The sequence below is a fragment of the Aptenodytes forsteri genome, unplaced genomic scaffold (genome assembly GCF_000699145.1).
Source record: "Aptenodytes forsteri isolate BGI_AS27 unplaced genomic scaffold, ASM69914v1 Scaffold325, whole genome shotgun sequence".
Taxonomy (NCBI): domain Eukaryota; kingdom Metazoa; phylum Chordata; class Aves; order Sphenisciformes; family Spheniscidae; genus Aptenodytes; species Aptenodytes forsteri.
The window spans coordinates 2,026,562-2,049,404 of record NW_008795575.1 but is presented as its reverse complement, the minus strand read 5'-3'; the positions used below and the strand labels follow the sequence as shown (position 1 = coordinate 2,049,404).

The following is a 22,843-nucleotide window of genomic DNA, read 5'->3' as shown; positions in this document are numbered from 1 at the left end:
ATTTGTCAAGCCTGGTGGTTCTTTCTTCTTGCTGGTGCTCATTAGTCTGTGCTGGGAACGTCGCTGTTAAATACAGCTGTAGTGCTACCTCGCAACCCAGAAGAAGGTTTCCGTTGTAAACGCCAGCAGAGTATGCAGTGATGTCTGCGTTTTGGCTTGCTTGGCACCAACTGTCCGCCCTCCACCCTGTGCCAAGCAGCAAACCTCCCTTGGGCTTGGCTGCAGATCTCTAGGAGCTTCTGCCAGCCTTTCTGCTGGGAGAGCTACAGGAGGTTAAAGGCACCTTGTGCAATGTTATTTACTGTTGCCTTTCTAGTCTAGAAATCCCAAGGTGCATTGTAGCCCCTTGCTTTTTATTAAGGAAGACAACTGTTACTGTTCATATACGGGGGAAATAGCAGACAGAGGCCAAAAAACGATGCTCAAGCTCATCCTGTAGATCAGAAGCAGTAGTAGGGGTAAAACTCAAAAGTCCTGATTTCCAGGACCACTAAGAATACCGTCTTTTAGCATCATGGAGAAAACCGACCCTCAGTCGCGTGTTTTGTCTCTGCAGAGATGTCGGGGACCGTGGCTGACATTTCGCTGGTGCACTGGAAGCAGCAGTGGCTGGAGAACGGCACCCTGTATTTCCATGTCTCCATGAGCAGCGCCGAGCAGCTGTCCCGGGCCACCCCCCCCAGCCTCCAGGAGCCTTCGGAGATAGTGGAGGAGCAGATGCACATTCTTCATATCTCGGTCATGGTGAGTCAAAGCTGCCAATGGCATCAGAGGGGACAGAGGACCCTCTGGGAGGGGATGGCGGCTGGCAGCCAGGTCGTGGTGAGAGGGTGGTGATACGGAGCAGGGTGGCGAGTCCGGTTTGCAAATGTCCGTGTCCCTTCTCGGTTGGACCTCTAGAGAGGGAGAGATGTGTTTGAATGGGCCAGGAAAAAAAAAAAGAGTGGTTGGTCTTTTAAGAAAATGAAATAAAATGAAACAACAGACAGTAGGGAAGAAGCTGTTGGGAGGGTGACAAGGAAGCTTGTGGTTCCTCCTGCCTCTGCTGGCAACTGGCGAGGGGTGTTGGTGGAGCGTTTCTCCTTGGTCTTGCGTTTGGGCATGTGCAAAGGCAAGATTTTGGGCTTGATCATTTCTTTCTGAAGCCTTCTGAAATGGAATTTTACCTATCAAGTGAATATGGGCTGTGGCATGATCCTTCTCTTGCAAAGGACGAGCCTGACCTAAAAGTAAAAAGATGATCCAGATGCTTTGAATGTCTCCATCTCAGGTGTTTATGTGACCTTTTATTAACAGTTCGTGTATGTGCTCTGTTGCCTTTTAAAATGCTTATTTCAGTATCTTATGAGGTGGTTGCCTGTGTATTTGGATCTGGTCCATCATTCCCCCGTGCTTTAGAGCCCCATCTGCGAAATGGGACTAAATGTATTGTCCCTTAACTCCCGTTGGGATAAACCATCCCGTCAATAAAAGAAAACAAGAAGTTAGGCTTGTAGGTCCTGTGTATATGCGTGTCATCTGTTTGCCCAAAGAAAGTCTTTCATAGGACTGGGGATCCCATTGCAGCAACCCTCTCCAAAAGGTGCATCTGTTCATATCTCCGAACGCGTGCGTCATCTCCACGCCTTCTGTCCTTCCTTTTAGAAGGAGAAGCAGAGACGATGGCTGCACAATGCCTTTTTTTTTCCCATTTGAACAAGCGGCTATTTGGCTTTTACAACTTAAATCTGGGGTTTTTTAGAGTGTCTCGGCCCTTGTCAGTGGGGCTTTAGATTGAGCACTGAGTGCATGTGAGCATGGAGAGGGGCTTTGCATTAAGGCTGTTGGGCAAGATAAGAGACAGTATGGTATCAGGATGGCAGAAGGGAGAGGAATCGGGGACTGCAGCTTACTGGGTTGGATAGGGAACGTTTCTTATGTCCTGCTAAAAATGTCAGTGTGATGGAGTTTTGGAGGGGGGAAAAAAGGTAAAACTGGTATACTTAGAAAATGAGCCTGAAGAAATAAGTGAGAGACAGAGCAAGGAATGAAGACAGCAAAACCCAAGTCTGGGATGTGAACAGCTTGATCCCTGGTTTCAGTGTGGGATTGCCTGGCTGTTGTGGGCAAACCTGAGCCACGGAGAAGAGGCCCGTGGCTGCAGGGGGACACTGGCTCTGGAGCCTGGTGATCACTGCAATTGCTTGAAACGCAGATTTTCTTTAGTAGGGAGAGAGTCAGTCCTGGTCCTCAGACCTTGCTGAAGCTGATCTTTCTAAAAAACATCATGATGATTGTAATGAAGTGATGCTTTGGAGAGAGAAATGAGGTTTTTTGAGAAATTCCTGCCTAGAGCCTTCATTTGCTGTACCTCAGAGCTCAGGAGCAGCGATGCCGGTGGGCTGGAGCTGAAGGCATCACCGTGCATATCATAGAAGAAATATTTTTGCACTCTAATCCTGGGTTAGCCAATGAAGATATGCTTTGCCACATCTCGCTGAAGCCGGTAGCATGGCAGCGTCCGTGGCTTTGTTGTGAGAATTAACTCATGCCCTGAGCCTCTCCTGCCCTTCTGCAAAAGCAAGGGGAAGACAGGAGCGTTGCTCCTGCACAGAGTGAGCCGTAATTCCACTTTCTTTATAAATCCTGATGCTCCTCGCAACAGGAGCTGAGGACCCAGCAGGGATGTGGGTCTGGGACAGGATCGGGGCTGCATGCATGTCCCTGGGGAGGCAGAAGCCCTGGGTGTTTCTTTCTGGGTCAGGATTGCAGCACAGACTTGAAACTTTGCCCAGGTTTTTTTAGAAGATTCATTAACTTCTGAGTGAACCCAAGCCAAGTTTTGAGTTACTAGCAGAAGATAAATGTGTCTTTTGTTGGGTATTTTCCCCCCTCAAGACGACATGGAGTTCTGTAGCTAAAGTAAAATGGGGTGAAAGTCTTCGTTTCTTGGGTGAAATATTTCATCCGAGTCCCTGGGCTCTGTTCAAGCTGCTTTCCCACGCCTTTACTTTCCTCCCTGACCCCAGCTAAATTGCATCCCGGAGAGCCCCCATCACTCGAGCCCTCCTGCCTCCCCGGCAGCGGGGTTCCCCGGCCGTGCCGTGCTTGGCAGCCGCTGGATCCCGGCGCAGGGGGCTGTGTGGTACCCCCCTCCTGTCCTCCCCTGCGCCCGCCGTGTCTGTATCCCTTCTCCTGCCTTGAGATGCAGCCGGACATCCCTGTGTCATCCTTTCCAGCTTCTCAAATACCTTTCCTCCTGATTCCTGCTTTATGCCTGATGTCTCCTGCGTGCTTTCTGTAGACTGAAACGCTGTTCCCGCTACGCAGGAGGAGTTTCAGCCCACCCCAGCGCTGCCTTGGCATTCAGGGTCTGCGTGCCCCGTTCATCATCAGCCCAGCATCTCGCTACGGGGGACACGAGGAGACACGGGAAAGTGCTTCCTTCCATCTCCTTTAAGTGGCTGTAACACTTACTTTTACCTGTCTCCTCGCCCTCCAGCTCAGTTATAGGAAGCCGGGGAAGGTTTGCCTGGGGGATCTCGCTAATCCCCTGCTTGGGGAGTACTCAGGGAAAGCTTTATTGGGCAGCGAGACATCTCCAAGCCGAGCTCCCTCTGACGGGAACGTTATTTTGGATTTCTGTAGATGTTTATGACTTGGCTGGTTGCTCCTGCTCTGCCTCTGAAGCCAAGAGCCCCTCTGTGCTGCGTGGGGGCTCCAGGGGGGTGTAAATCCTGGGTTTACTCCTTCTTCCAGTGATTTTGTCTGTTGGTGTGTGACTTTCTGGTTTGATGTGGGTTTGCTTCCAGTGCAGCAGGAAAGGGACCACTGGTGTCCGTGACCCCGTGTCCCTGGGGCCACAATCTACCCCTGCAAAAGCCGTGGGCACTGGCTGACCATGACCCTCTTCACACCTCCTTTCCTGAGCTCAAGGGCATCTTTGACAGCAAAATAATACTTGATTTTTATTTTTTTTTTTCCTTTCCTCACTATTTTTTCTTAATCTCTCCCCAATGAGACGTAACATTAATTACTGCAGTTAAAGGGAATTCAGTCTCCATTGCTGTCTGCCACCCCTTTCCTCGTGACTTGAGCATCTGAAATTCGTCTCCCAAGTGAAAAGAAGGGGAAAAAACAAATATGCAAATGCTAGATTTTATTTATTTACCTTTTTTTTTTTTTGTGCAGCATCAAGTAGAAAGGAATCAATGTTTTTGTCATTATGCCTGTTGTGTTTTTTTCCCCATAATCTTAGCTGTCATTTGCGTTTAATTGTGTTGTTTCCTCTTGTGTGGAAGTAAATCTTATCTGTTTTGGATTAAAATTCAATGAAGGTCACAGCAGCTCGAAAACTTACCAGGCGGCAGCAATTAATGTTCATTTGGCTTTGATAAATTGGAATGTTCCCCACAATAGGACTGGAGTGGATTTCAGAAGCAATAATTCTTCCATTAACTCAATGATTCCCCGCGTGATGGAGTGTCTTGTCACTGCTCTGTTTGTCATCTGTCACTTCAAGGATCTGGGCATATGCCTGATATGATTTATCATGATTATTGGGGCTGCTTGTGTCAAAACATTTTAAACGACTAATTATTCGAGCCTTGTAAATTGTTGAATTTAACAAAACATAAGAGATATTTTGTTGTTGTTGTTCCCTACCATCTTGTGTCCCAGTTTAATTGTTGCTCTGCGTCGTGGTAAATTCAGACCCAGGGCCATGTCCAGCAGCATTCGCCACAGGTGGGGGCTTATTTGCCGGGCTCTGGGGAGGTGGAGGAGTGGGGATGGGTAGGACAGGCATGTTTTATCTCTGCGTTGACCCGCCTCGCAGACCTTCGGTAGGGCCGTTGTACCCCGTGGCTCCTCCTGGCCCTGCGGGTGCCCAGGGTGCAGCTTTGGGAAGAGGATGCAAAGCTGCATCCCATCCCGCTGGCGGAGGGACCAGCCGCTCCGCTCCCGCAGGTGTGGCTGCCAGTGCCATGGGTTGGGTTTGCCTCCTGTAAGCCTGTGCGAGCGATGCTGGCAAAAGCCCTGGCTGTGGGAGATCAGAGCCGGGACCCTGCCTGCGTGGTGTGCAGGTGTGCAAATGAGCTATGCGTTGCCTCTCTTCCGTCTCCAGCAGAAATAAGGTGGACTTTTTTGAGAACGGTAACAAGCAAAAGCCTTGTTTCATCTCGTACCGTTGCCCTGCAAGGGAGCACTTCAGTGTCTGGAATAAAAGGTGACCAGACCTCATCAGGTAGCTTTTTTTTTTATATTATATTTTTTATTTTTAATGCCTACTTTCTGCTGGCTGTTACTGGCAGTAGACGAGTTAGCTGCTTGTTTCTATGTCTTCTAGCGGATTTTTTCAGCTCTTATTTATACAAATTTCCTTTTTTCTTCTTGTTCTCATGCATCCTGATGATTCCCTAATGATCAGCCATTGGTGCTGTGCTCTCTCAGCCTCTGAGACGGGTATAAAGTATGCTCTTAAACGCTTCGCTCTGATTTAGCATCCTGCTCTGAAGTGGAGCTGGGGACGGGTCCTGTGTGCCCGATGCACTGTGCAGGTGGGTCCCAGCGAGCGCGGTTTCTCACGGCTGCCCCCGGCTGGGGCAGCTCCCTAGTTTCTTAAGCACTGCAGGAATATCCAAGAGCAAGTGAGGTTTTAGGAGCTGCTGCTCTCTCCTTTCTGAAGCTGCCGTCACCCAGTGAGGGCCATGACAAATGCATTCATTTGCCCTTTCTTTTTTCTTTTTTTGCCATTATCTGTGACCCGTATCACAAGCCTCCCTCCTTCCATGCTCTGCTGCCCGTGTTTCCTCGGGGAGCCTGCGTCTCATTAGGCTCTCGGCTCTCAGCTTGGCTGCACAAAGCATCGTGTGTGGGTGGCATTGTGCTTGTCCTGCGCAATCGTTGGGGTGCGATGGCAGCTGTACCCTGGCGGGACAAGCCCCTCAGTGCCGCGGCTGCCCTGAACACGGCATCTGTCCAGCGTGTTGGACGGGATGGTGGGGTCTTTTCCAAACAGCTGCGCAAGCCCAATTGCCTTTCTATCTGCATGTGCTGGCAGGGGTTAATCTCCTTCCCATAGATGGATATAATGTCATACCAGTGCAACTGGGCTTATCCCGGCGTGCATGGCAGGGAGAGGAGGCTGAAACCCTTTGCAGAGCTGGGGCGATTCCCATCCTTCCCAGCAAACAGCGCTCTGAGGGATCACTCCATGTCCCGCGGGCTTTGGAGACATCCACGTGTGGGCTCCTTCAGCTCCGGCGTTCCCCTCTGCTTGGCCATCATTTGAGTGGTGCCTCGTTTTCCTACCCGACAGTATTTTGTCCTCCTTGGTGCAAAACCTCCCAATGGATTTACTTCCCTCCCGACCGCGTGCTCGCAGCTTGCATGGCAGCGTGTCCTGCGGGATGGCTGCCCACTCCAGTGGATGCAAAACGTTGCTTGAGCCTTACTCTGGCTCCTTGCAGTGCGTCTTGCTGATGGCAGCGTTGGAACTCCTGTCAGCCAGCTCAATTGGAGGAAAAAAAATGGTGTAACATGAGTAATGAGGTAGCAAAGAAGGCACAACATTTGTGTCATCAGTTCTGCACCAGGAGGTCAACCAGATTCATAAAACATGCACTTCCAGCTTGTGGTAAGTTTAGGAATTAATTAAGGTAGGGAGAGAATTGCTGCTGCAGCAGATTTCCTTATCTGAAACGTATTAAAAAGCTAAATTATCTCCAATGAGCTGTTTTTATTAAAAAACAAAACCAAAAAGAAAAGCCCTAAAACCACAGGAGTTGGGTTCAGTGTCTCCCTGTGTGAGAATCACATCCCTGCTCCTCATGTGTGGGGAGAGGAAAAGGAGGTGCCCATTCCAACATGCAGATGGACCAAGCATTCCCAAATCCCTGGGGGGCGGATGGGAGCCACAGGCTCTGTGCTGTTAGCCGTTAGCACCTTGCCTGGAGCAGCGTCCCGTGAGCAGTCCTCCCCTAAGCTCTGCCCTGAGCTACTTTAGGACGGCCAAAGGGGCTGGTGGGACCTTTGCTGGGTCTAGTGGCCCAAGGCGGTGGGGCTGAGCACTTGCAGACTCTGTTGATTTGGGGACTGGAGCTCAGCACAGCTGGAAGCTGAACTTCACCCTAAAAACCTTTACCTGCCCTGTGCTGTCTGGAGCACCTTGGAGACAGTAAAAGTCACGCACGTGCGTTTGGACTGGCGCAGGGAGGGGTCGCTGGTGGGCGAAGCTAGAAGCAAGCCTCGCGGTCCTCTTGCTCTGACGCTGTCGGTGGTGTCTGCCCTTTCCCAGGGTGGGGACATTCTTTGGCTTCAAGTTTCATTTCCATAATGTACCATTAACCAACTTTTTGTAGGCTGGGAGAAGCAGCCTCTTTCATTCACCCTCCCCCTCTTCTGTGCTCTCCTCCTCCTTTGCAGAGACGATATAAACCAGGGACTAAATGTGGTTAACGATGTGCTCTTGTATTTAGGGAATTAATTTTGGGGGGATTTGTCTTTAAAGTGTCACTTTTGTGACAATGACACCTGTTATGTTAATAATTTTTCACTAATCTCTCTCTGTTTTCTACCTTAGCTGCTGTGAATACATTAGACACTTTATAGCTTTCTATCTAGGAGATTTTTTTTCCCCCACTGTGTTAAAATATGTAACTGGAGTGCTTGATTTGCATCTCTGATAAAGCAAGGCTGAATAAATACTCTTAGTTCATCCAAACTGAGCAGCAAACTAACTTTCTTGTGTCATCCCCAGAGCAATCAAAGTTGGTACTGGGGGAAAAGCAGCCATAGGAGGCGTTTGGGAGGGGTTTGCTTTTTGCAGATGGCATCGAACGCGTGGGAGGGATCTGCAGCCGTAGAAAATTCCCAACCTCGACGTGCTGAGAAAAGAGGATGGAGGGGAAAAAGTAAGAGCTCACGTTGGAAAGGCGGCCGGTATAGTCAGGGGGTGCTAGAGCTGGAAGGGGGATGCTGAAGTGGTGAGGAGAGGGAGAAAAACTGCAGAAGGAAGGTTTTGGAAATGGGCTGAGGAGCATCAGAGCAGTGCTAGCTCATGGCTCAAGTTGGGACACGTAGCAAGGCGCCGTGCGCGTCTGCCTTCGCCCCCGTGGCGGGTCCCTCCGTGCTGGTGGTGACAGCAAGCCGTGTATTTTTATCACGCGGCGCACTGGGCTGCGCGGGGAGTTTGCTGATTTCAGATTCTTGTCTTGAACTTGTTCCCTTCCTTCCTCCTCCTCGCTCTTCCCCTTCCCACCATCTGTCTGGGAGAAATACTTGTGCTTCTACAGCGCTGTGGGGCGTAGCTGGTAGCTTGACCTTTTCTTGGTGCTTTTTCTCTCAGCCTGGGCAAAGCAGATGGAAGACCCGGGCTTTGGTGGGGTAGCTCTGCCTTGGCTCCTGGTTTGCAGAGTGGTGAGAGAGAAAGGAGCATCCCTGTCCCGCACAAGTCAGGTATCCTGGTGCCATGGGTCTCGCCGAGCTGCAGGGCTCCCGGAGAGAGCAGTTCCACGTGGGAGCCCCATGCTAATCCTGTGTGTAAAGTGCCGGGAGTGTTTGATCGGTACCTTTGAAACATTGACGTAAACACAGAAATGCTTTGCAGCTACCAGCCTAGATCTAATGGCTTTAAACTGCCAGGCTCAGAACTACATATGGCATTAAAACTGTCAGGAAACTTTTTAATCCAGGAAAATCCGGTGGATGCTGAGTTCTCTGGGAGGTGCGGGGGTGGCTGGCCCCTGGCTCCAAGGTAATTGCTTATGATGGAGAGTGTTTTCCAGGGCTGCAGGCCTCGCACCGCCTGCCTCGGGGTGCTCCTCGGCCGGGTGATGGGGATGCCGGCAGGGTGCAGGGTGCTGTCCCCTCTGCTGCCTTACCGGCGAGGCTGTGCTCCATGCTGGCGGACACCCGGCGTACTCCTTACCTCCCTGCAGGAGTGGCAAGGGCTTGCGCATTGCCTCTGGCTTTCTGTCGGTACAATGCAGGCTCCGACCCTGGAGACGCGGGGAGCTGGCTGATGCTCCTCGCCCTGGGGTTTGCTTTTTCTGTTTCAGCTGCAAGGGAGAGCCTGTGGGCTCCAAGGCTGGGCTGGTCTTCAGACAAGGAGTGAAATATCTTACTTTTTCCTGCAAACCTTGTGTTATCTGCCTTCTCTCGGTAGTTATTCTTGTTTGAATGCAAGTTAGAAATGTTTGCAACAGTTAAAATGTCGTTGGTATCAGGCGTTGGCTCGTGTGAAGGTGAACTGTGACGAACCTGATGCATAATAGCTTAAAGCTGGTTGTGAAAGATTGTGCATTACAGCACTACAAGAGACTGAATTTTCATTTGGTTGGCAAATCCCAAAGATGGGAGTAAGTGTTAATGACAGGATGAAATGCAGTATCATATTTGTCCCCAGAAATATGATGTTTGCTTTCAGTTTGGGCTTTTTTTCCATTTAAAAATAAATCGGACTTGGTTTCACAAGGCAACATTATACTGTGAAAAGGCAGAGCGCTTTTTGTTCAGGAAAGTGCCAGAATGAAATGTTTCTACTCTTCCACACTTTCCATATCCTCCCCAAAACCACTTACGCTTTAGTTTCAGCTGAGGCGAAACTGTCTGAGCAGATAAACCATTCCTTGAAAAAAAACTTGCAAGCTCTTAGCGGAGTAACTGTGCCTAAACCCGAGGACATGCGGTGCCGTGGGGGATGGCGATGTGGGCCTGACGATTGCCTGACAAGTTTCTCCAGCCTCTGCAGCGCCCGGCCCTGGTGAAGGGGATGCTCAAATACCTGCCGGTGTGAAACAGGGGGAAGAAGCTCATGCATACGTGATTTTTCTCTGATCATCGTAGGGCTGCTAATATATGAAAGGATTTTTTTCATGTGGATGTCTGGATCTTGCTGCTGTAGGAAGTTGGGCAAAATTCCCACCGGCTTAATTGGGAGCAACATCAGGCCAAGTGTGGTTATTTTTACCTGTCACTGCTCCCACTCCGCCTCCTCCCTCCCACCTCCATCCCCCCGGACAAGAGGGAGCAAGCTCCGTTTCAGCCTTCTGAAGGTCTCTGCCAGCTCCGAGCAGCAGCGTTGTGTTCACGATGTGCAGCAAAAGAAAAGGGGGGGGGGGAAGTAATTGTGCTTATTTTTAAAATCCAATTATCTAAAACTGCAGGAAAATAATTATTTCTGAAGGGAGCTGTTAGAACTGGCTCGGCTTTGCCCTGGGTGGGAGCTCCCTAGGGCTGGGCTGGGCTGGATTTGTTACGGCAGCGGCTGGAGAGGGAGCGAGTGGGAGCATCTGCCCCAGCTCTGCTGGGAAATGCTTGGCTTTCAGGGGTTTGGCACTTTATTCGTTGTGTTGCTCTTTATCCAACAGGGAAACTGGTTGTTTTCCCTTCCAGCTTCCTTCTTTCTAGCTCCTCAGGGCAGAGGCGCCCACTTTTTTTTTTTTTTTCGGATGGGGAGGCAAGAAACCTGCCTGCAGGAGGGTGGCAGCAAAGACGGCTGATGCTTTAGCAATGTCAGGTATCTCTGTTTCCCTTTGCAGAGGCGTATCTGGTTACAAACTCATCACCAGCCACCCCTTAGGCAAGCTTGAGCTCTCCTGCTGTCCTGGGCATAGTTTTCCTCATTGCACCAAACCCATGAGACTCGGGGTGAAACCAAGGTGGTGACGGCAGCAATTGCAGGGGGAGCAGAGAGCAGCCCCAGAGTTGAATTTACCACTTGTTTTGCAAACATTGGAGCGTTTTGGGAGCGTCGTTCAGCAGAGGTCTGCATTGGGGGGTGGGTTTGATAAGGCAGAAGTAAAGGGATGGGCAGCCCTGTCTGGGTGCTGTGAGCTGCAGCGGCATGGCAGCCGTCAGCAGCGTGAAATTGCAGTGGGGGAACGACTGGATGGAGGGCACTGGTTAATGCCCCAAAGGGAGTCTCTAGCTACGATTAAGCTGCAGGTTTTGCTTGGCCTCTCCTGGAGATCCATCATTATTCACGCCAGCACCAGGCCTGACAGGCTCCCTCTGCCGCAGAAATCAATGATTAGAACTCGCCGACCTGCTCACGTGCCGGGATGCGGCTCGGCAAGGCAGGCGAGGGCTCTGCGGGGTGACAGTGGAGCAGCGTACTGGGGACCTGATCCCACACTGCATCCTTGGGACGGCCGGGACCTCAAGGAGGGTGAGGGCAGGGCAGCTGCTTCTCCCACTGCCCTTCCTTGTGGTGGGGGCTTGGTGCACGTAGCTGTTCAGACACTGTTCCCCACGCTCCTGTTCCCCATGCTCTCTCAGGACCCTGTGGGTTCAAGCACATCTGCAACCCCCTTGGAAAATGGTCCTTCAGCTGCGTGCAGCCTCATGCGGTTGGGAGATGACGGGGGATGAATACTGGGGTGCTGGTTTCGGAGAGCGCCGTGGGGATGGAATGGTGTGCTGCCAGACGTATGTGGTGTGGGATTGGGTAAGGAAGAGGCTCATTTAGAAACTGCAAACAAAAGCAATGATTGCTGCAAGGCTCAAACAAACAGAAATGAGACAACAGCTCCAGGTATGTCGACCTATCGCTTGAATTAGTGTCAAGGATTCCTCTTGCCCCGCAGCATCCAGCTAACAAGCTGTGAGATGCCTCTTGGCTGCGTGGCTGAGGATCCAGCTATCAAGTAAGGTTTGTGCCCTCAGGCTGAGGTTACGGGAGGGGATGTGGCTGTGCCCTCCCTGGTCGGGAAGAGTGTAAGCTGCCAGTGAAAGCTTTTCTGCCCACCTTACGTGCCCTGCGAGGAAGGGCTGGTGCTGCTGCCGCCTGCAGCTCCCGGAGCCTGGGGTGACACAGCCAGCTTGTCACTGGTCCTGTTTCACACCAAACATCTTGAGAATCAGTTACCTGGTGATGCTGGTTGGGCTTGGGGATGCTGGTTGGGCTGACAGATCTTAGCTTCCTCTTTGAGGGCTACCTTGACCTTGTCTCAAGACATCCTCAGTACTGCTTTGGGGCCACACTTTCCCAGATCCACCTGGGATGCTCGTGGCTTGTGCTGGGATGAATGCTTCAACACTAACTGTAGTGTGGAGCCATTTCCAATTCTCCTCTCCCTCTCCGTGTACTTGAACTACCTCTGCCATGCAGCCCGGCTCATCCTCCCCTTGTCTGGGTGTCAAGGGGAGGAGGAGGAGGAGTCAGCCAGGTTGTTCTAGTAGCTGCTGCTTAGTCCTGGGAATTGGGGGAATAACCTTGCCAAACCAGAGGAGTGAAGTGACCTGATTCTTCTACCCCCCTCGAGCCTGTGCTCCCTGGAAGGCAGGAATGAGCTGGGCTGTTTGCTGGCTTGTGTTTCCCCTGCCTCCCCCCCCTCCCCCCCTCATGGCAGGGACGTGGGGGTTTGCGTGAGCATTTCAACAGTCTCCCTCTGGTCTGCAAGGACGGCTGAGGCTGGCGTTAGGCAGACACACAGACACGGACAGATTTTTCAACCAAGCTGCTCCTACCTTAGGATGCTGACTGCTTTGGATTTGGCTACCACAGTCCCTATATACCCCACCCTGGACCTCATACCCGTCCGTGGCTGCCAGCCCCAGCACCCCACACCACTGCCAGGCAGAGCCTTCCCTGAGGGGGTCTGGGGATGAGCTGTTCACAGTGGTGTGGAAGTGCCCTTCCCCAGCCAAGAGGGGTTGGGGTAAAACACTGACCTTGGCAGCTGCGGACCCTTGAAGGGCGTATGTCCCTACCTGCGTGCACCCCGGCTGGCCTTGGCTGCACGGCTGGTGCCATGTGGCAGGAGGTAGTCCTGGATGGAGATGACCCACGTTGGCTTTGGGCCACTTGTGCTCCACAGGCCACTATAATACCAAGATCCTGGTTTTGCTAACCAAGCAGATTTTCGTGGAGGAAGCACTGTGTACGTGTGAGCAGGCTGCTCTGCTCCCAGGGCGGGCTCAAGCTTTCCAGGCGTTGCATGGGGTAGCTGAACCTGTAGAGGTGCGTGGTGCTCAGCTTGCCGACATGATGCACAACGATGGGAAGAGCGGCTTTAATGATGAACTCAAGTGCTGTGTATCTCTTTGCCAACCAGTGTTTTAAATCTGACCGTCCCTTGCCTGTGGTCTGGGTGTCTCTGCTGACATACGATCTCTTGCCACGCTCTCTTTCCATGCTGGGGTGCTCTCCCATTGCCTGTTCTGCTGCAGCAGCTGGGTAGGGGTTATATGTCCCTTCTCAGGTAAATGCACCCTATTTAATAGCGGGTGCTGCCCTGCAGCTGGGGGCAGAGCTGTCACCTGGACGGGGTGTGCGTGTGCTGCGCTCGGGTTGTTCCTGGGCTGGATGGCTGGGGTTGGCCCCTTGCTCTCCCGATCGGTCTCCTTCCTTTTTTCTCCCTTGAAAGAAAAAAATATTAAACGTCGGACTCATCCTGTCCTTCCCTGGGAAGCTGCTGCTCCCAGCTGGGATGCTCCGGCTGCAGAGGGTTTCACCCTCTGTACTCTCTGGGTGCTGGCGAGCTCCTTCCTGCTGCAGCATCCTCAGCAGAGCGGTCACCTCCGTGGGGATTGCTGCACGTGCCAGGGAGGAGAGGGGAGGCTTGTAGCTTCTTTGCCAGCCCCCCTGCCTTTTTGGGTCATGAAGTTTTGAGGCAAAATCCTTCTGTTTCTTCCCCATGCACTCAAGCCTGTCGGCAGAGCTGCGCACAGTGCTCATCTCTGCAGGCTTGCTGGGGCAAGGGTGCTGGGGTGGGTGCGATACCTCCCTGGGAGACCTTGGTGTTGCTTTTGGGGGCTCTGTACGGCAGCGTGGGGTGCAGAGGGGCTGCACAAAATGCGGCCGCTCCCTCCTGTCTGTGAAGAAGGCAGTGGGAGCCCTGCTTTCCCTGTGCTGGGCAGAGGGTGTGGGGAGGGTGATGGCTTTGCCCTGGCCACCAAGCAAAGTGGTGGCCCCAGGAAGCGTCCACTCACCTCCTGCCCCAGCTCCGTCCCCTCAGCACAGCCATGTTTCCCTTAGCAAAACAAGTGGTGTGGGGTTTTTTCTTTCCTTTTTAAATGGCCACTTTTCACTTTTTTTCATGCTCTTCCTCCTTGGCATGCAGGTTGGCGGGGGGAGGGAGCCTTCAGCCAAGCTCTCCATCACGTGTCCCTTGTTTTTTGTGTGTTATTTTTTTCCCCTACCACTGCCCTTGCCAAGGGAAGGACATTGTATAGCCGCTGAGACTGGCAGGGGGTGGAACGCCGCCTGCCAATAGCCTCGATGTCTGAAAAGGCTTAGGAAATCCAAGCTCTAAATTAGCTCCCAAATCATCATCTTCCCTTTCTCTGGTTAGAGCGCCCTGCAGAGCAAGCCCGAGCTCCCCTTTTGTTGCTGGGCTCCCCACCGAGTGGCTGGCTCCGCGGTGGCGCTGGGGGGGCTTTGCTTGGAGAGAGCAGTGTGATGGTCCCATGGGGGTAACCGGGGAGACCCTCGGCATGGCGTGGCTCAAGGCAAGCTGGAGCACCACGGGGAGAGGTGGGGGGCAAATTTCTGGCATCCTGCCTGGCCGCAGCCTCTGCAGCCCTGTCCCCCTGCCCAGCTCCCTCCAATTATAACTGCTTTGCAGCACTTGCTTGGCAAGTGCATTGGGGTTCTCAGCTGCAGCGCTGGAGAGAGCAGGAGGGGAAGCACAGAGCTGATGGATGGCTGCCGAAAGCCTCCCTGGGGAGGTGGGAGGCCCAGCCTTTGCTTGCCCCAAGGATGCTGCCAAGAGCGGCCAAGGTCATGGCATCGCCAGCGATGCATGTGGCCAGGACATCTGGGGCCAGATGAAGCCAGAGGAGGGGAGCAGGAGGTGTGCTGGCTTCGTATCTGGTAGAGGAGGGGACAATCTGTGCCATGTCCAGCTGTCCCTCCCCCCCCAGCACCTCATTTCTGCCCTTGCCAGGTCAGTCGGTGAAAGCAGCGGTTGCTTCTGCTGCGCTGTGAGATGGCAGCGGGCAGCAGCTCTGCGTCCCTGCCCTCTGCCTTAGCAGGATGCCTGCAGGGTAACTTTTCCCTGGGGCCCTTGGTGAGACGTGGTTTTGCGGCAGCCGAGCCTGGGGAACAGTTTGCTCGGCAGTGCCGCTGTGTTTCGGCATGGCTGTGTTGCGGGGCTTCGTCTTTTGCTTCTGCTTTCTCCTCTCTTGAGAGAGAAACGGAAAGCCTCAGCTTTGCCATCTCTCCTGGAAATTCAGGCTTCAGCTCTGCAACTGCCTGGCGGGTCAGCACAGCACCGCCGCTGGCACTCCAACCTTCACCGCCGATACAAATTGTTCTTTAATTGTTTCCAATAACTCTCTGTAGGTAGCTTTTGGTGCTCAGGTGCTGCGAACAGAGTGCAGGCATCACATCTGATATGCTCTCCTAACCCCAAACCATCCCAGAAAAGGGCTCCTGCGCCTTGTGCTTTGGGGCTCTCGGCGTCCCGCCTGGCTTTGCCTGTGGGTGAGGAAGGCGATCCTTCCCCGGAGGGCTGAGCATCGCCAGGGCATGTTGCTGTGGCTCAGCCGGGGAGGCGGCGAGGCTGGGCTACCGCCACAAGCATTGCACCCTCTCCGGTCCCTCGGAGGTGGCACGTGTGTGGGAGAGAGTGCGAGCTCTGCAGAGCAGCCTCAGGTATTGAAGTCTGCCCGCTTCATCCTAGTGGTGGGTACCTTGGGAAACGGCAGAGGAAAATTCCACTTTTAGAGGCATGTAACTTGGTTTATGTGTGGTTTTTTTTTTTTTTTTTTTTTTAAAAAGGCTCTATCAAGCTCCTGCTGTCTCTCCCGCTCCCCATGCTATGCAGCCAGCTCTGAAGCAGAAGTGATGTTTTCTGCCAATGCAATGATTAGCCTTTCTGCTAATGACCCAAGAACAGTGTCCAAAATAAATGAGCCCAACCTGCTCATCTTATTAGCCAAATGATTGCAAAGAAAGAGGAAATATCTGCAAAAACCGCTTAGGCAGTTGGAATTTGGAAGCGTGGTGGAGGCATTGCTCAAAGTATGGAGAGGAGCCATATATCTTCAAAAAGCTGGTCCTCTCCCGGAGAGGGGAGAGCCCCTGTGTTATAAGGGGGGGTTCTGCTCGCCACCTGCTCCCCCTTTTGTGAGGTGACCCTGAGGGGCCGGAGCTGTGGCTGTCCCCAAGCTCTGCTGGTTCCTGGGGCTGAGAAGCTGGGGATAGACAGGTATTTCTCTTCCTGTCCTCCATGTCTGGTTTGTGGCTTCCCACGTCCTTTAGGTGACAGGCAGCAGCACTGGGATGTTGGTCAGGAGAGCAGCTCATGCGGTAACAGGTACTAAGTCATTCTTCAGGAGTTGTCCTTATGTCCTTCAGGCTCTTCCCAATGCACTTGGCAAGGTTGCGGAGCATCCTTATTTCACGTGGGGAGGGGTGAGGAGCAAAAAAGGAAGAGGCGTACAGGCACAGGGGGGTTTCTGCAGGGAAGGGAGGTGAAAAGGGGCTTTTGTGATCCCCTTCGTAGATCATGGTGACGTTCAAGTAAAACAAGAGCTCACCTTGGGAAGGGATTTCAGGCTTTGTGTAAATGTAGGAGAGAAACAGGGCTGGGTGCAGGAGAGGGGGTAAGTCACGTGGAGGTGTGAATATGCAGAGAAGCTGGAGGCCTGGGTGCGATAACCCCCCTGGTTTTCGAAACAGCTTGACCTTCTCTATGGGGTGAACTCGACGGAAAGGTGGGTTGTCTCCCTGGTTGCTGCTTGTGTGTCCCGGTAGGTCTCTCACCAGCTGAAAGGCCTGACCCCAGCGCAAGGCTCTGCGGGGGGGTGACAGCGGTTCTGGGGGCTGAGGCTGGAGGCTGAGACCATCCCTGAATGCATAACCCTGTAGCCTTGAGGCTGTATTGCATCAGAGGATGCGCACGAGTTTCGCGTCTTGTTTGACAGCAGAAAAAAACGCCCTTGTTCGTCTTGTCCCCTCGAGCCAGGGAGACCTGGCTCACGATGCACGAGGCCCTAAAAATTGCTGAGGAGGAGGAGGAGGTCATCCTCCTTCCAGCACCTGGCATGCACACCATATGCTTCCCTGACTTTCTCCATAGCACAGCCGATGTGAGCTCCTGTGCGCCTGCTTGCTTGTTCAGCATCGCAGCTCGCGGGCTGGTGCCGTGGGCTGCTCGTGGGGTCCCACCAGCCCCGCGGCATCGCGGCTCTGGGCGCCCCACCAGGACTCTTCAGCAGGCAAATATGCAGACCTGATGTATGACCAAAAGTATTTCATGCGTATTATATGGCTCTGTATGTGTGTGTGCATATATATATATGAAATATAAACTTCATATATATGTGTGTACACGTATTTTTTTTTTTACTGAGCTGGGATCTGAAGGGTGTTATGTACAGAAATAGGAACCATGACTTCTTTATTTTATAACTTAACTGCATTCATATATAGCTAGTTCTTTGCTCTTTTCCATTTTATACAGACTTAAATTGTGCCTTGGACTTCTATCTTCCTTTCCTAATTGGTGGGGGAATTGCTAATTGTATGTTTTTGTTCTGAGAAGTTTCAGGCTTAAACGATTATCTGTGCTGGAAAACATCCTGACAGTGCAAATATTGAAAACTCGAACATGAAGTGGATAAGCAAATGACCCTTTGCTATCTTTGCACCCGTCTGTCTTTCACTTCACTGAAACTCCCTGGAAAGCGCCTTCGATCCGTGGGGTTTGGAGGTTGGTGAGACGCGGGTGCGAATGGAAGCTTCACCTGCACGCCCCAGGCTGCACAAGTGTAGCCGTGTGCTTTGTGAAGCATTGGCTTGTGCTAATTTTTCATTGTCGTTTTCTTAAACAAGTTTTTCAGGTTAGTGTTGAAGTGGTTTTGCTTTGGAAGGTGTGGCGTTTTGTGACTGCAGGGTGGGGTTTTTTGAGTGGGGGAGTTGCTTGTTCAGTACCCCAAACCTCCCACACGTGCCTACCCTGTCGATGGCACTGGCGTCAGCTGGGATACTCCAGGGATACTGCCTTTATCAGGGGTTTTGCAGGATGAGGATTACTTCTCCATAGGATCTCCGGGAGTGGAAGGGATTTGGAGAGGTCATTAAATCCATCTCTCTGCCCCCGGGCGGGATCAATAACCCTTTGTCACTGGTGATGGGTGTTTCTCTATCCTGTTCTGCAAGACTTCCCCGTCCCCCCAGGCAGTTGTTCCAGCCTGTGCTATCTGACGCAGATTTGGGTTTGGACTGTGGCTGACCTGAGGAGGAGCAGCCTTACAAACCCCACCAAAACATGCTTCCCTTCCAGCACGCTGCCTTCAGCCCAACTTTGCAACAGCCTATTATTTCAAATAACTTTTACAGTGTTTGGACTCATTTAAATAAGCAGGTGGTTTGAAGTGATTGATGGAAATCAGTTTCCTGTAAGCATTTTGCTCTGAGGATTTAGCTTCAAGTATCTCACTCCCGGTAGCAAGCAGGAATGCAGTCTGACATCCTCCTCTTGCCCTGCCGTTGCCCGCGGCTCCTCGGCCAGAGGTTGCAGACACACATGCATGGGGAGGACTACCACCGCTGCTGCTTTTTAAGAGGAGAGGTCTAAGCACTTTTATTTTTCTTTAAGTTGTCCACTGAAAAATGGGAGGTGCCCATGCTCCACCTAGCCGCGTCCATTCCTTTTGCTCCCACAACCGGTCCCTGCAGGGACAGGGACGTTTGGTGCCTGAGGCAGGGGCGGTGGAGAGCTGCAGCAATTGCTGAGGCCCTCGGTTCTGGGTTTTCATTCTCTAGGGTTCTTTTTTGGTCTGTGCAAGACAAGTTCAGCATCTGTTTTAAAAACAGGACCCCCCCCTGTCCAGCTTGTGTGAGAGCACCTGGTCTTAGGTAAGTAACCGAGCTGCTCTTCTGTGGTCCCCAGCACAGGTCTATCCTTGGATTTATGGATTTATCCTTGTCCTGCTCTCATGAAACAGGGGCAGAGGTGTTCCTGAGTTGCTGAAAGGACACTGGGGTGCAGGGATTTAATGATTTTTAGGCCAGATAGAGCTGTGGCAGGAGCTGGGACAGGGCAGGAGCATCTCCCCAGTCGTGCAGCGCCCTGACCCCCCTGGCTGCCCTCCCTCTGCCTGGGCGAGCAGAAAGCAGTGAGCTTTGGAAGTGCTTTGGGCAAGGGGAGACTCCCAGCAGCCTCCTAGGTGTGCTGTTACTCTTCCTCCCACGGGGTGTCTGGTGCATAGGAAGATCCTTGTGATGGATAGCTTGGTATCATGATGCCCGGCAGCCCTAGCCAGGAGTAAGGGCTCTCTTGGGGTTGCAGTAGAAGCTGCTGTCCCCCTGCCCTGAGCTGGTGCTCATGGGTGGTGGCAGGTCAACATAAAGCAGGGAAAACTGCTGTGCGCGGGGCAGAGATATGGTGCAGTGAAGCATTTGGGTTACTGAGCTCTGCAGTGTCAATGGGCAGAGCTGATGCTCAGTGTCATTCTGCTGGTGCATGGGTCACCTTGCCCTGGGGAAGCCCAGAAAGCGTGCCCAGCATGGTGGGGTGGTCACCAAGGAGGAAGAGTGGAAAGCTGAAGCCTGGTGCAGGTCCTTGACCCTCTTGTGGGGCTGTTAGTCTTGCTGTTTTCATCCTTGCATGTTTGCGGCTTGTGAGCGTTGTGGGGTCCCTTGGTCCCTACTAGTGCCACGTGTCCCCTCTCTGGTGTAAGGGTGGAAACTGCTTTGTGGCACAGGGTAACTGTTCGTGGCAGAAGTTAATGATCGAGTTGTTGGCTGGGGAGGATCCTTCAAGCTCAGTTGTACTGTTAAAGAGCATCACTGAGATGTGTGAGGAGGAGGAAAACAAGGGTGGAAATGAGGAGTTGTGGGAAACTATCTTCAGATTCGACATCCCGTTCTGGCAAGACCCATCTGTGGTGGACATGTGGTGCTACGGCTCAGGGCCCTGTGGCAAACCTCCCCGGAGCAGCCCTGCCTGCTGCTGACCCCTCCAGCCCTCCTCTTAGGGGTTGCACCCATGCTTTAAATACCCAAAGGGGGTATTTAACCCCCCCGCTTTGCAGACTGGCTTTGTTCCACGGTGAGCATTTACGGGCCAGGCAGGGACGCGGTTGCCGAGTGTGTAACTTTACTCACCCGGTGCTCTTGGGACAGACTTTTCCTCTCCTCGTGCTATCTGGGGCTATCACATTAAATTGCCTGCTGGAATTGCTTGGCCATCACATAGATTTTTATCTCGAGTGTCCTTTGGAAAGCGAGCCCTGAGCTGTCGCTGGGAATGTTAAAGTGATAAATGTGTTTTGCACCTGGCGATGGGAAGGAGCAGCTTTAGGACTTGTGACAGTCTGCAGCCTTTGCTGTCTGCACCGGCTGAGTGCGGGCAACTCTGCCTCTTCTTCGGAGGGCTGAGCATCCCAGAGGGGTGGGAGGGGACTGGCACGTCTGTTTTGGCGTGGCCAAGCTCTGCTGGTGGCTGGAGATGGCTTAGGTCCCTGGCTGTGCCCCTGTATTAGTTAGGGAGAGGGGCTGTGGTGGAAGCAGGACTCGGTAGGGCAGAGGGAAGAGTGTGCTGCTGCTTGAAACAGGGATACAGGAGAGAGAATGGAGCCCTGGGACCTGTTTTCTTGCATGTGGTGACTCTGGCCCTATTTGGGTTCCTCAGGTCCTGTTTGCGTGCTGGAGCCTGTCCCAGCTCTCTGCTGAGGCTGCCAGGAGAGAAGAACTTGTTTTGAAAACTCCTTGATGGAAAACATTTGCCTACCTTGGAGAGAGGGTTTCCTCCGTTTGGCTGGGCAGCACTGGCTGTCCCTTCCATGCTGTCTCAGATCCTGGGCTTGGGTGTGTGGACTAGCCCTGCAGAGTCATCTGCTGCCCCTGGAAAATCCCCACTGGTGTGGAAAGCCTGGCCGTGAAACCCCAGGGAAGGCCAGGATGGGGCTGTGCAGCCGGAGGGATTGGAGGAGGACCGTGTCTCCTTGGCCGCAAGCAAAGCTCTTGGTGCACAGCATCCCGGTGCAGGGATGCTTGGGGTGGTGGCTAGCAAAGAGCTAAGCAGCTTCCTTGTCCTCTTGGGTACTTCTCTGCTGTGGTGGCATATGGGGCACTGATTTCACCAGGTCTCACATCCAGGTGCTCTCCAACTATGGACTGCAAGGTTGCCTTCACCTCGGTGTTTTGCACATTGATTGGGTGTCCTGGGCTCCCTGAGCTGGGGGCTCGGACAAGGACCACGCAGGCATGGACCAGAAAGGTTGAACCAAGTTTCCAGTGCTCTGCCTATACAACACACTAGGGATGCTGTTCTTTTTTTTTTTTTTTTGGCTTCCTTTGTCCTGTGGGAAATTACTCTTTTGCAATGAAAGCCTGAAAGGAGGTCAGTTGCTGAGGACATCAGCTGAGCGCCTGGGGACCAAGAGGTTCTTTTTGTTTGGAGTAAGGGGAGGATTAGAAAGATAGAGGAGCCCGTGCAGATCTGCGCTGCCTCTTGAATGGATGCTTCTCTCTACCTGGGGGCTCTCGCTTTGCCGCCTGCCTTCACCTTGCCACTCAGGCAAGCTTCTCCGGGAACGTACGGCTGTATCTTCATCTCCCATTCACGCTTTCCCCTCAGGCAAAGCTGTTTCTTCTGCAGGAGGCCAGGCCTCCTCTGAAGATGGGAGCATTGCATGGGCTTGGCTTAATTTAGATTAGATGTGCGCTTGTGAACTCAGCCCAGCCAGCAGGACAGGCACAGTATTGGGGTGAGCTGTGATGGAGCTGAAGCTGGGCGAGAGATGGTTTTCCTGCCTCCCAGAAGCTAAAAACAAACTGTTGGGGGTGCATGTGCATCGGGGGGGGAGCAAACCAAAGCTCAATACCCACTGCCTGCGCCAGGAGCAGTAAATGGAGAGTGGAGAGGTGCTTCGTGAGCCGAAAGGTGTGGGTAGAAGGACTTTATTAGCTCCATTTGAAATATTTCGTCTCAATTCCCATTTAGCTGTGGAATCAAACTTTATTTTAGCTTTAAATTTAGATTTTCAAAACAGGCCTGTCAAATTAGTAAAAGGAAATTTGATTAGTAAATGGCAGTGGGATTGAGATCTTTGTTTTTCTCTGCGCGCGATTTGGCTCAGAGATCACTCTTAACCAAAAAATACCCTATTGGAAAGTGTTTTTAGTTAATCAACACTTTCCGACTGGGGGGATCAAACTTTATTTTAGCTTTAAATTTAGATTTTCAAAACAGGCCTGTCAAATTAGTAAAAGGAAATTTGATTAGTAAATGGCAGTGGGATTGAGATCTTTGTTTTTCTCTGCGCGCGATTTGGCTCAGAGATCACTCTTAACCAAAAAATACCCTATTGGAAAGTGTTTTTAGTTAATCAACACTTTCTGACTGGGGGGAAAAAAAAAAAAGAGAGAGCAGAGCTGGAAAATTCCTGCCACCGGCTCCCCAGCCAGCGGCCACCCCTTGGCAAGGACCCAGAGGCTCGGGCTGCGGGGCCAGGGCTGCGGTGGTGTTGGGGATGACTTGGGGACTGGAGGGAACAAGGAACGCAGAAGAGGGTGGGATGGCTTTGTGCCTTCCCCTGTCCTCTCCTGCTCGCTGCTGTCCCCGCGTCTGGGTTCAACTGTTTGAACTGGCTGAGGGCACCAGTGGCCGAGCCCCGGTGCAGCTCCAGGAGCTGCCCATCCCGTGCCTGGGTTAGTGGGGGATGCTTAAATTGGGGGGTGCTGTAAGGCTGTTTTGGGGTGGAGGTGCAGAGCTCTCCCCTGTGCATTCACCCCAGCGCGTTGGTGCGTGTGCCGTCCATCCCCGGGCCAGGCTGGGTGCGAGTCCATCCCAGAGGGCAGGAGTCGAGGGGGAAGGATGAGGGAATTAATTTAAATGGTGGAGTTAAACACCGGCTAATAACAGTCACAGGGAGAGGGGAGAGCTGGGATCTGCCATGCCACGCA

At 52.6% G+C, this 22,843-nt stretch overlaps 1 protein-coding gene across 1 annotated transcript in view; it reads left to right on the top strand.

The window, feature by feature from the left end:
• The first annotated feature begins 558 nt into the window (after positions 1-558).
• Positions 559-22,843, top strand: part of ASTN2 (astrotactin 2) — a 315,832-nt gene continuing 293,547 nt past the window's right edge. Inside the window, exon 1 of the mRNA XM_009282254.1 lies at positions 559-744. Within this exon, the coding sequence (XP_009280529.1) occupies positions 559-744 (186 nt within the window). The remainder of the gene's footprint in view (positions 745-22,843) is intronic.